At 43.4% G+C, this 13,690-nt stretch overlaps 1 protein-coding gene across 1 annotated transcript; it reads right to left on the reverse strand.

The window, feature by feature from the left end:
• Positions 1 to 147: 147 nt before the first annotated feature.
• Positions 148 to 12,224, reverse strand: LOC139420977 (fructose-bisphosphate aldolase A-like). The gene is made up of 8 exons (XM_071171422.1): positions 12,060 to 12,224; positions 10,682 to 10,800; positions 6,499 to 6,762; positions 6,093 to 6,253; positions 5,647 to 5,730; positions 4,978 to 5,152; positions 2,602 to 2,801; positions 148 to 728 (listed from the first exon to the last, which is right to left on the reverse strand). The coding sequence occupies exons 2-8, from the start codon at positions 10,791 to 10,793 to the stop codon at positions 633 to 635; spliced, it is 1,092 nt and encodes a 363-aa protein (XP_071027523.1). The 5' UTR covers positions 10,794 to 10,800; positions 12,060 to 12,224; the 3' UTR covers positions 148 to 632.
• Between the last annotated feature and the right edge of the window lie 1,466 nt (positions 12,225 to 13,690).

The following is a 13,690-nucleotide window of genomic DNA, read 5'->3' on the forward strand; positions in this document are numbered from 1 at the left end:
TTTTTACAGCTACAGCATGACATGCTGTGAATCCCCAAGCATTTTCTGACCCTGTTGTCACTGATAATGGTAGTTACACCCCCATCTAGCAGTCTCATTAGAGCAGGCAGTCTGCCCAAACCCAAAACATGATAGCACAAAAGTGCATTTAGTGAATATGATTCTTTATTTTCTATTTCCAGTGTATAGAATCTCATACATTAATAATATACTCTACAAGGTCTTCCTCCAGGGTTTTTTTCAGTCAAGAGAAGAAGGCACATGTACTTAGGAATCATCAAGAAGACAACACTGAATCACGAGGGATAGTCACAGGGGAGGATATTGTAAGCAGAGGGGGGGGTGGGGGCAAAGAGCTGGAGCTCTCAAGCTCAGCAGCGAACGGGGAGTGACTAGGGGCAAAGGATCACAGAGGGGCGTTTGAGTGCTAAAATGTTAAAATAACTGACGAGACACACTTAACTTTCCTGCACTAGACAATAACATAACAGTGACATCACAAGCCCAAAGAAAAAAGAAAAGAAAAATGGAAGAGGGAAATAGTTTTGCAAAAAAAAAAAAAGGGTAACAGCTGAGTGGATAATGTGGGGAAATGTGGGTGTGGTTTGATATTGAAAGGGGTGGGTCCATACTTAATAGGCATGGTTGGCCACATAGAGGGATTCTCCACCGGCGGCGCCCTTGTCTCCAGAGGAAACATACTTGCCCTGACAGGCCTTGCTGTTGTTCTGTAAATGAGAGAGATAGAGAGGGAGAGAGAGAAAGAAAGAGTGAGAGAGGGTTTGGGAAAGAGAGAAGAATGTAAGCCGGAGAGAGAGAGAAAGTGGAAGAAAGATAAAAGACAACAATTAGTACAGACCCTCTGTCTCCCCACTTCCTCTTGCTATCTCATTGCTGTAGGAACATTAGGTACGCACCCAATGGCCTTCCTTTATTAGGTTTATACAGTGTGTCTAGGACTGTCTAGGACATTATCCTAGAGACTGTAGTCCAGGGCTATCCAACACGCCTTCTGTACAATATACAGTAGTGTACATGTGATGGCAGATTTTGAAAAAACAAATGGCCAACACATTTATAGACTCCAAACCATCATGATATCATTCTGTCAAGTAGGCCTACTTTGGAGTCAATATTTAATTGGGAAGGTTTTTGAGAAAAGACTTGTTTTGGCATTGTAACTGGCTACACAACACATGGGCGCACACAAACAAGCATTACTTCTTCAGAGAGTTACAGGAAATACGAATCAGCGATGCATTCTTTTTATGAATTATGAAAAACTTGTTTCATTTAACTAATCTACCGCTGTCGTTCATCTGTACGCTGCTCCATGGGACAACCAGTTATTTGAGCTGCACACTTTCGGTGCCCGACAGACGACATTCTGCTCAATTCGAGCCGAGTGTAGGAAAATTTAGCATTTTGTTTGGGCTAAAAATCAGGAGAAAATAACACATTTCTTTTGAAAAGCAGTATTTTTTTCAATCATGTCATTAACGGTTTCATCCCTCCCCTATAATACCACATTAAGTCAATTCAAGTGATTGAACTGAAAAACAAACCTCTGCTACGAACTCCCTATCAAGCATTTTTGCTTGATTTGTGTTGGCTTTCTTGTGGCGGTAATCACAGAAAAAAGAAACTCTCTCCTTCCTAAGCTCACATACATGCTTGAGAGCATTACCTTTGCTTAGCCACCTAACATCATTATGTAAAAGTAGATCATGATGACTATGAAACAAGTGATGTTCATGCGGTGGCGCCGCCAGATGTTTGCAGCTGCGATTGGCTGATGTTAGCAGCTCTGATTGGCTGTATGTTGAAGGATATTAATTGACAGCACTTCATGGGCAGGACTACAGGAAAACAGATTCTCCTACTGGAGAATATTGACTAGAATATTGAGGGCTCATTTTGGCACAAAACATATATTTTTGTCAGATTTTTAAAACTTAATGTTCAGAATTTATCCAGGGGGTGGACTGAGATGGTCTAGCAGTTAGGGCCACATATATACTGTGTTGACGTGGATCCAAATCCAGCCCACGCCCTTCTGGCACAAACTTCTCTCCAATCTTTCCAGTCTTTCTCTCACCGTCTCTAACCCCCCCCTGTTTTATTTCTATTTTTAAATTTATCAAAAGCACATTATAAATGTATAAACTGGCAGCTAGTTGAATAGCCCTGCTGTAGTTTGTTATCACAGAGGGTCACAATAATTCTAAGAACCTTGTGATGTAATGCCCATGTATTCACTGCTTTTGTTGAACTGTTGAACTATGCACAAAGTACCATCACGCTTACTATATAAATGCCTTAACCTGACTCTGAGAATGTTGACAGCTGTGCTGCATTAGGGTCACTTGATAAATTAGTAATATCTTTGGGAAGTTATTATAGTTAAAAGTTCATCTTGGAATACTTTACTTGCCCCATGCAAGGGAACAAATTGAATAATTCCGAAAGTGCAAAGCCCGCCCATCTAACACTCAAGGTAGGCAGGCTCAATGAAACGTTAGAAAGAAAACAAATACTACTATTTGAATGCCACCCTTCGTATCTCCCTTCCTCATGTTCTTCTCTCTGTGTGGGTCATACCAGGGCTCTCTTGATGAACTCCTCCTGGCAGGCCTTGCCGTTCTCTGGCTTGCCTCCCCAGGCCTTGAGGGCGGAGGCCTGCAGGGCGCGGCCATAGGAGAACGTGATGGCCCAGGGCCGGTGAAGGGGACACTGGTTCATGGCATTCAGGTTGATGGAGGCTTCTTCCTCAGACTGGCCGCCAGACAGGAAGGTGATGCCTGGGGAAGGACGGAGGGAGGGAGACAGGGAGAGGAAGGGTAAGATAAGAGGAGATGTGTGTGGGGGAGAAGGGTTTGTGTGTGTGTGTGTGTGGAAAGTAGAGTGAGTGTGTGTGCATGTAAAGGATGTCATGTTGCTTGCTTAGTGAGTACCACTTCCTCCCAATTCGGAACATACCTGGCTCGAAACCGGGACCTCTGCTTCACAAACACACATGACCTTTCTCCCTCAAGCATCTCTGCGGGTTGCGCCACTCAAAAGCTAGCTCTTGAGCGGCAAAAGCGTGGACACTTAAGGCTGAGGAGTAAGTTTCACACATGCATGCACGTGTGTGTGTGTGTGTGTGTGTGTGTGTGTGTGTGTGTGTGTGTGTGTGTGTGTGTGTGTGTGTGTGTGTGTGTGTGTGTGTGTATCTCCATATTTATATATGTATAGTATATGTATTTTTTTTATTTTTGTAACTATTTTCTACATTGTAGAATAATAGTGAAGACATCAAAACTGTGAAATAACACATATGGAATCAGGTAGTAACCAAAAAAGTGTTAAAAAAATATTTTATATTTGAGATTCTTCAAAGTAGCCACCCGTTGCCTTGATGACAGCTTTGCACACTCTTGGTATTCTCTCATGAGGTAAAACATTTCAACTAACAGGTGTGCCTTCTTAAAAGTTAATTTGTGGAATGTCTTTCCATCTGAATGCATTTCAGCCAATCAGTTGTGTTGTTATAAGGTAGGGAAGGTATACAGAAGATAGCCCTATTTGGTAAAAGACCAAGTCCATATTATGGCAAGAACAGCTCAAATAAGCAAAGAGAAACAACAGTCCATCATTACTTCAAGACATGAAGGTCAGTCAATAGGGAAAATGTCAAGAACTTTTAAACTTTCTTCAGGTGCAGTCACAAAAACCATCGAGCGCTATGATGAACCTGGCTCTCATGAGGACCGCCACAGGAAGATCCAAAGTTACCTCTGCTGCAGAGGATAAGTCCAATAGAGTTACCAGCCTCAGAAATTGCAGCCCAAATAAATGCATCAAAGTTCAAGTAACAGACACATCTCAACATCAACTGTTCAGAGGAGACTGCGTGAATCAGGCCTTCATGGTCGAATTGCTGCAAAGAAAACACTACTAAAGGACACCAATAAGAAAAAAAGCCAAGAAACACGAGCAATGGACATTAGACCGGTGGAAATCTGTCCTTTGGTCTGATGAGTCCAAATTTGAGATTTCTGGTTCCAACCGCCGTGTCTTTGTGAGATGCAGAGTAGGTGAACGGATGATCTCCGCATGTGATCTTCGTGAAGCATGGAGGAGGTGTGATGGTGCTTTGCTGGTGACACTGTCAGTGATTTATTTAGAAATCAAGGCACACTTAACCAGCATGGCATCCACAGCATTTTGCAGCGATACGCCGTCCCATCTGGTTTGTGCTTACTGGGACTATTATTTGTTTTACAACAGGACAATGATCCAACACACCTCCAGGCTGTGTAAGGGCTATTTGACCAAGAAGGAGAGTGATGGAGTGCTGCATCAGATGACCTGGCCTCCACAATCACCTGACCTCAACCCAATTGAAATGGTTTGGGATGTGTTGGACCGCAGAGTGAAGGAAAAGCAGCCAACAAGTGCTCAGCATATGTGGGAACTCCTTCAAGACTGTTGGAAAAGCATTCCAGGTGAAGCTGGTTGAGAGAATACCAAGTGTGCAAAGCTGTTATCAAGGCAAAGGGTGATTACTTTGAAGAATCTCAAATATAAAATATATCTAGATTTGTTTAACACTTTTTTATGTTACTACATCATTCCATGTGATATTTCATAGTTTTGATGTCTTCACTATTATTCTACAATGTAGAAAATAGTCCAAATTAAGAAAAACCCTTGAATGAGTAGGTGTTATAAAACTTTGACCGGTAGTGTATGTGCTGTATATAACGTCAGTGGAGTTTGTTAGTGAGATCTTCGAGATTTCTTCTTCATTCTTGGAAAATGACTAGTTCTGAAACCTAACGTTTCTCTGTCTCGTCATTTGACCCTATTAATTCAGGTACGTAATGTGCAAAAGTGCAATATGACTTTTTTATAATATTGAGGTAGGTGTGTCCAAGCGAGTAGGTGTGTCCAAACGTTTTGACTGTTCCTGTGTATGTCTCTCCTTCTCACCAGGCACGGCTGGGGGCACGGTGCGGCGCAGGGCGGTGACAGTTGCCATGGCTATCTCCTGGTTGCTAAACTTTTGGGAACAGGAGTGTCCAGGGGTGACCATGTTGGGCTTCAGCAGGGTGCCCTCCAGGTACACATGGTGGTCAGAGAGAGCCTTATACACTGCAGCCAGAACCTGGGGGGGAGGAGGGGGAGAGAGAAAGAGAGAGCGACCGGAAAAAGACAGGGGACAGAGAGCGGGAGAGAAAAAGACAAGGGGACAGAGAGTGAGAGACAAAGGAAACAGAAGAAATAGGGATGAGACCGACAGAAATAGTTAGAGGTGTTGAAATTGATTGAATGACTGATTGATCTAATGAGTGTTCCTATCCTACCCAGACTTAGCACGCTCTATTCCAATACCCACACTAAGGTTGCATTTACACATCAGACCAATTCTGATATTTTTTTCACTAGATTTTCACTCTTTTTACCAATCAGACCAGATCTGAACAGGATCCAATGTGAAAAAATCTAATGTGATTGGTAAAAAAATCAACTTGGTCAGAATTATGCTGCCTGTTTAAATGCAGCCAACTAGAATGAAGCTGACATGCATTTTAAGTGGCAAGCTAGAATGGCTATTGGAAGGTAGCCACTATTTTTCTGTTAGTCGGAGCGATCCCACACCTTCTCTGTGACATACTGGCAGCGCTTCAGGTCATGGTCTCCGTCTGGCAGGATCTCAGGCTCCACGATGGGCACGATGCCATGCTAGGGAAGGGCAAAGGAGCATGGCAACCAGCGTCATGACTACAGAACAGACAATACAACTTTTCAATGGCACCGGAGTTCGCAACTTGGCACCCGAGCTAATTTGATTAACTTGGTGGTTAACTCTACAGAGCAGGCTAAAATAACTACAACTCCTTGATAAGTAATTATAGTGGTCATATTGTTTTTCGAAGCCCAGATGTGAAACATTTACAATAAATAGATATTGTTTTGTGGAGATTGATGAAGAGTGGGTAATGATGTAACGTAAGCGTGAACTGTAGGGGCCAAGTGTGTGCCAACTCATTATATGTGTGCCAATATGTTCACACATGTTCAATGCGTGTTTCTGTGTGTCTCACCATCTGGCAGATGCTGGCGTAGCGCGCCAGGACGTTGGCGTTCTCCTTGATGGCCAGCTCTGAGGGGGTGGTGTCAGTGATCTTCAGCACACAACGCCACTTAGCAAAGTCAGCTCCGTCCTTTTTGTACTGGGCACACCGCTCGTACAGACCATCCAGACCTGAGGGAGAGAGACAGAGAGAGCGAGAGACAGACAGACAGCGAGGGAGAGAGATAGACAGACAGACAGACAGACAGAGAGGGGGAGGTGGATATGTGTAACATTATGAAATAAACATGACTTGACACTTTGTTCCAGTTTCACTCTTCAAACCATCCCCTGAATACAATCTGCATATGTAGCAAAGTTGAGCTCAATTCTAGAGGTGAAAGGTCACCTAGACCCGGCCTGCCGTTGTCGCTCACCCTGAGTGGTGGTCTCTCCGTTGGTCCCGGCCAGGGGGACGACACCTTTGTCCACCTTGATGCCCACCACCATGTCCCTCTCCTTGATGAGCTGGGGGAACAGCTTGCCGTCGTCTGTCTTCTGGTACAGGGTCTCATGGAAGAAGATGACCCCGCCGATGCATGGCTCTACGCGGTCGGCCGTGAAGAGGAGCTGGCGGTAAAGACGGCGGTTCTCCTCAGTGTTCTCAGCGTTGATGCTTTGGAAACGCTTGGCGACGCTGCCTGTTGGAATGAGGTTAAAAATGAATACGATAAATATAAAATATATACAGTGCATTCAGAAAGTATTCAGACCCTTTTCCTTTGTCCAAATGTTGTTACGTTACAGCCTTCTTCTAAAATGTATTAAACAAAATAAAAATACCCATCAATCTACACACAATACACCATAATGACAAAGCAAAAACAGTTTTTTTTTTAAAAATACCTTATTTACATAAGTATTTAGACCCTATGCTATGAGACTCGAAATTGAGCTCAGGTGCATCCTGTTTCCATGGATCATTCTTGAGATGTTTCTACAACTTGATTGAAGTCCAGCGGTGATAAATTCAATTGATTGGACATTACTTGGAAAGGAACACATCTGTCTATAAAAGGACCCACAGCTGACAGTGAATGTCAGAGCAAAAACCAAGCCATGAGGTCGAAGGAATTGTCCGTAGAGCTCCGTGACAGGATTGTGTCAAGGCACAGATCTGGGGAAGGGTACCAAAAAATGTCTGCCGCATTGAAGGTCCCTAAGAACACAGCGGCCTCCATCAGTCTTAAATGGACAAAATTTGGAACCATCAAGACTCTTCCTAGAGCTGGACACCCAGCCAAACTGAGCAATCAGGGGAGAGGGATCTTGGTCAGGGAGGTGACCAAGAACCCGATGGTCACTCTGACAGCGCTCCAGAGTTCCTCTTTGGAGATGGGAGAACCTTCCAGAAGGACAACCATCTCTGCAGCACTCCATCAATCAGGCCTTTATGGTAGAGTGGCCAGATGGAAGTCACTCCTCAGTAAAAGGCACATGACAGCCCGCTTAGAGTTTGCAAAAATGCACCTAAAGGACTTTCAGTCTATGAGAAACAAGATTCTCTGATCTGATAAAACCAAGATTTAACTGTTTGGCCTGAATGCCAAGCGTCACATCTGGAGGAAACCTGGCACCATCCTTATGGTGAAGCATGGTAGTGGCTGCATCATGATGTAGGCATGTTTTTCAACGGCAGGGACTGGGAGACTAATCAGGATTGAGAGAAAGGTGAATGGAGCAAAGTACAGAGAGAACGGTAGTGTATAAATATATATATTTTTTAAGTATTCAGACCATTTACTCAGTACTTTGTTGAAGCACCTTTGGCAGCGATTACAGCCTTTAGTCTTCTTAGGTATGACGCTACAAGCTTGGCACACCTGTATTTGGGGAGTTTCTCCCATTCTTCTCTGCAGATCCTCTCAAGCTCTGTCAGGTTGGATGGGGAGCATCGCTGTACAGCTATTTTCAGGTCTCTCCAGAGATGTTTGATCAGGTTCAAGTCTGGGCTCTGGCTGGGCCACTTAAGGACATTCAGAGACTTGTCCCGAAGCCACTCCTGCATTGTCTTGGCTGTGTGCTTAGTGTCATTGTCCTGTTGGAAGGTGAACCTTCACCCAGTCTGAGGTCCTGAGTGCTCTGGAGAAGGTTTTCATCAAGGATTTCTCTGTACTTTTCTCCGTTCATCTATCTCTCGATCCTGAAAATTCTCCCAGTCCCTGCTGCTGAAAACATCCCCCCAGCATGATGCTGCCACCACAATGCTTCCCCGTAGGGATGGTATTGGCCAGGCGATGAGCAGTGCCTGGTTTCCTCCAGACGTGACGTTTGGCATTCTGGCCAAAGAGTTCAATCTTGGTTTCATCATACCAGATCATCTTGTTTCTCATCGTTTGAGAGTCCTTTAAGTGCATTTTGGCAAACTCTAAGCGGGCTGTCATGTGCCTAATACTGAGGAGTGGTTTCCGTCTGGCCACTCTACCATAAAGGCCTGATTGGTGGAGTGCTGCAGAGATGGTTGTCCTTCTGGAAGATTCTCCAATCTCGACAGAGGAACTCTGGAGATCTGTCAGAGTGACCATTGGGTTATTGGTCATCTCCACCTCCCCGATTGCTCAGTTTGGCCGGGTGTTCAGCTCTCGGAAGAGTCTTGGTGGTTCCAAACTTCTTTGATTGAAGAATAATGGAGGCCACTGTGTTATCGAGGACCTTTATTGCTGCAGACATTTTTTGGTAACCTTCCCCAGATCTGTGACTCGACACAATCCTGTCTCGGAGCTACTGACAATTCCTTTGACCTCATGGCTTTTGCTCAGACATGCACTGTCAACTGTGGGACCTTATATAGACAGGTGTGTGCCTTTCCAAATCATGTCCAATCAATTGAATTTACCACAGGTGGACTCCAATCAAGTTGTAGAAAGATCTCAAGGATGAGCAATGGAAACAGGATGCACTCAATTTTGAGTCTCATAGCAAAGGTTCTGAATTACTTATGTAAATAAGGTATTTCAGTTTTTTTATTTGTAATAAATTTGCAAACATTTCTACAAACCTGTTTTCGCTTTCTCATTATGTGTGGAGATTGATGAGGGAAAAAAATGTAATTTAATACATTTTAGAATAAGGCTGTGACGTAACAAAAAAGTGGAGAAATCCATTCAGGTGTATTTTGTGGCTTTTGCCGAATGCGTTCTAATGATCTAAAGTCAAGCTGTTGCAACTGCCTGTAAACACACAGTCCAGTTCAAAGTGAATGATGGCAGGCCCGTGTGACAAATGGCTTGTTTACATAAAGATCTACAGTAGCTATGATTGGCTATGGCACACTTGTCTATGTAGACCCTGGTCCTGGACAAGACAGATGTTTTAAATGAGGTTTTATTTACTGCAGTGTCTATTAATTGTCCAAATGCACAGCCGCTTTCCTACTCTATATTGCTATAGAATTATCACAAATGCCTTTTATTTTTATTTAACCTTTATTTAACTAGGCAAGTCAGTTAAGAATAAATTCATATTTACAATGACGGACTGCCCCAGCCAAACTCTAACCTGGACGACGCTGGTCCAATTGTGAGTTGCCCTATGAGACTCCCAATCATGGCCAGTTGTGATACAGCCTGGAATCCAACCAGGGTCTGTAGTGACGCCTCTAGCACTGAGATGCAGTGCCTTAGACCTCTGTGCCACTCGGGAGCCTTACTATATGTAATTCCCAAACATTGTAAGAATTTATGAAAATGTCAAAATTACCATATTTAAGTGCTCGCTTGTCAGAATAAATAAATAAATAAAAGTGGAATATTCTTCCTGGGGTGAATAAGTGCAGATTTTAAATAAGATTTCATGTTGGTAAAATGCTATTAGTTCCATTTTAATACATTCATAGATATGCAGTATATACTAGTGTTATAGCAATTCCAAATCTCTACTTCCGTTAACAGGCTGGCCTTGTGACAAGAAGGTTCTTGTTTGAAGTGCAATACCATGCACAGACAAATCCCACAAAATCACCACTTAATAAATACAACATTTGGAAAACTGGCCTTGATGGCACCAAATTCTCCAAGACATCTGTATTGTAATTTGAATGGGAGGTTTAGTGCCAACATGAAGGACAGTTTGCCAAGCCTTGTATTTCCGAGGCTCTCGGAAGGATGGAAGAACGTCACCATAGTAACAGCAGTGTGAACTTGGATGTTGTCATTCTCCCTTTCAGGGATTGGCACATTTTTCTATGTGTTATGTAAGTAGCCTACAGTGCCACTTGGGCAAGACTCTCTCAGTGGTAGGTTACAGCTGAAGATGTGGTTTTGCTTGCAGACATTGTGAAATGTGATGGTAAGCGTTCAAATTGTGTTTAATACATTCTTATACCCTTCTCTCTCAGATAATAAACTGTTTTTACATGTAGGCCTTGTTATGTAGGGTAGGTTGAGTTATGTAATAGTGCAATCTCTCTGTCTCTCTCTCTCGCTCTTTTGCTCTGCCCGTCTGGCAGTGTCAGTTATAGCCCCATTATAGGCCACCGTACACCATCTGTGATATGCCATGAATGAGTGTGTTTAGTGGGTGATCTGATCCGTGTGTGTGGACTCATCAGCAGTCCCCTACCAGTAGACTCATCGGCAGCAAGGATTCCCTTGCCGGGAGCAACGATCTTCTGAGCAATATCACTGAGCTCCTTCTTCTGCTCCGTAGAGAGGAATGGGAATGAGTGAGGCATCGTGTCTCTGAGAGAGAGAGAGAGAGAGAGAGAGAGCAAAAGCAAGAGGGAGAGGGGAGGTGGGAGTGAGGGAGAGAGGGGAGGGGTGAGGGAGAGAGGGGAGGGGTGAGGGAGATGAATGAGGGAGACATGGAGAGAAATCATTGTTATGAATCTTTATGTTGAAAGGATTATAGATTCAGTGTTTGTAGCAAGGATGGTTAATCCCCACTGACGCAATCAACTGTCATAGCAGCATCATACGGCTGTAATACACTCCAATGGCGACCGGGTTCGTACATTAAACATTCTCCATGCAAGCTGCAAATACTTCAATTTCCTCCTTAAGTAGATTTAATGGCGAGACGGCAAAAATGGGCGAAATATACGCACTACGAACCTGTTGCCGGGGGACACGAGTGTATATTACCTACCGTCTGTGTACATCAAGCCCAGACGATACAGTAGATATACGCCACTAGCAACTGCACAGGCTAGTTATCATGCTGAGACTCCCAATATAACCTTGGTCTGCCTATGTGCGCCATCAGAGGAGTCCGTCCGATTTCTCAAACAAAAGCATCTCACAAATTCTGGTGAGCATTTCAACAGTGAAAAACAACATGACGCTAGCTTCAAATCGCATTATACATACAAATCTTCCCTTATAGCCGGTGCGTGGAGATTTCACATACCGTGCGTACGTGAGGGATTCGCTTTTGGCATCCGTTGATGTAGGCGTGTACACGATGTTCTGAATGTCTTTTGGGGAGTGCTTGTGTGATACTTCTGGATTTATTTGCCCGCTATGAACAGTTTACATAATATGCGCGTTATTTCATACTAGGTCCCGGCAAGTATTACAGGCAGGTAGCCTAGTGGTTAGAGCATTGGGCCAATAACCGAAAGGTTGCCAGATCGAATCCCCGAGCCGACAAGGTAAAACTCTTGTCGTTCTGTCTCTGAACAAGACAGTTAACCCACTGTTCTTTGGCCGTTATTGTAAATATGAATTTGTTCTTAACTGACTTGCCTAGTTAAATAAATACAATTAAAATACTTCCGCGTCTGTCCTTGCCATTGCATCCGTATGACCTTGTAATACATTGGGAGTTGCCGGATAGGAAGAGTCACACGTAAGAGTCATATTTCAACTACAGACATGAAATACGACATCATATATATTACATATTTAGCTTGAGGCTTATACATACATCAATACAATAATGTCTGATGGAAACGACAACATTTTAAGTAACAAATGATTAGTGGATGAAAAAAACTTACCAGTTTATCTGCGCAAAAGATAATAGAGCAAAAGCTGTAACTTTACGGTTTTAAGGGGGAAGCGATGCGTTCTGTAGCAATATCAGGCAATGAAGAAGGATGTCTAGTACTGTTAAATGTCAAGTGACCAGGGAAGGCCAGTGACGAAAAAGAGGGCCTTGCCCCAGGCCACGTACGGAGACTGTCCAATCAAAACTCACGATGAAAGATTGACATATCATTCCATCCATTGTCTGGAGAAAACGTTTTTTCTGTGACAGTGGTTGGCTCACTTGCATCCAAGTGCCGTTCTTTTGAATGACGGAAGAGAAAGAAGGCGTGTTTTAGGAATAAAGGGGTGGAAAAATTTGCGATCATGTACGTGACAGATCTCACGTGCATAATACATTCTCTATACGTGCCTGTGATATACTGCCACAGCAGAAAGGCACTACTTTGTGGTGGTGCCGCATTGAAGCCAGACTGCACCACAGAAGCGGCACTATCCTTAATCTAGACCTACTATGAATTAATAAGCCTTTTCAATTGAAACCTCAGGGATGTTATGTTGCTGCAGATTTGTCTCGAGACTATTCATAATGATAGTTTACATGGAATAAGAATACACCTTGGTCATAATAATCAATTCAATTACTAGACCTACTATATATTATAAATACAATATGATGACAAGATGTACAGAACACTACTGGCAGCAAAGCTATTCAAAATACATTATATTATAGACACTGTAGGCAGCGCTAAACTATAGCATTGTCATGTTCAATGTGCATCATCATCATCACCATTCATTACTTCATTGTCTCCCTCTTTCAAATTTGGTTTCTAATTCTGCTCTCCTTCACTTCCTTTACCCATACCTCCATCCACGTCACCCATCCCTCCCTCCATGTTACTGGTGTGAAACATGATGTGCTGGTTTAGTTTGTCCATGTTGATGTTCAGCCATAGCCTCCATTGGTACGACTTGGAACACAGCAAGGGTTCACATTCAGCCCTATCATCACACATTGTAAGTACATTTCCTAAACATTTCAGAAACTCTGCCTTGATTTCAGTCTTTGTGTGATATGACCTTCCTCTGGCGCAGTCAGACCACCATATTACATAATACACCCTGGCTCGCTGTGCTACCCAGGGGACCACAGACTGACCAATGCTCTTTCCACAGGGGGACACTCTTTTCAAGGCATTTCGATACAAAGTTAATTTAGTAGCAGGTTAGGAGAGTATTTTCGATAACCCTGACCCCTTTCCTTATTTTAACCTGTCTCCTAACCTTCTATGTTAATTCTCCCAACCTGCTGTGTAAGTTCTCCTAACCTGATACAAAAAAGTAACTTTGAAATCAAAGTGCTGTGAAGAGTGTTTCCTGTTTCCACAGAGGCCGAAAGGTGGAGTGTGTATCAATCCTGTGTGTGTGTGTGTGTGTGTGTGTGTGTGTGTGTGTGTGTGTGTGTGTGTGTGTGTGTGTGTGTGTGTGTGTGTGTGTGTGTGTGTGTGTGTGTGTGTGCGTGTGTGCGTGTGTGTGTGTGTGTAATTGTGGGGAGTTGGCACTGCAGTGATAAGTCTGTGTGAATAGTACTGTTATTCATTGCTAACCTTCACCTCTTCAGGATGAGTTGGATTCA

This window comes from Oncorhynchus clarkii, chromosome 12 (genome assembly GCF_045791955.1).
Source record: "Oncorhynchus clarkii lewisi isolate Uvic-CL-2024 chromosome 12, UVic_Ocla_1.0, whole genome shotgun sequence".
Lineage (NCBI taxonomy): Eukaryota > Metazoa > Chordata > Actinopteri > Salmoniformes > Salmonidae > Oncorhynchus > Oncorhynchus clarkii.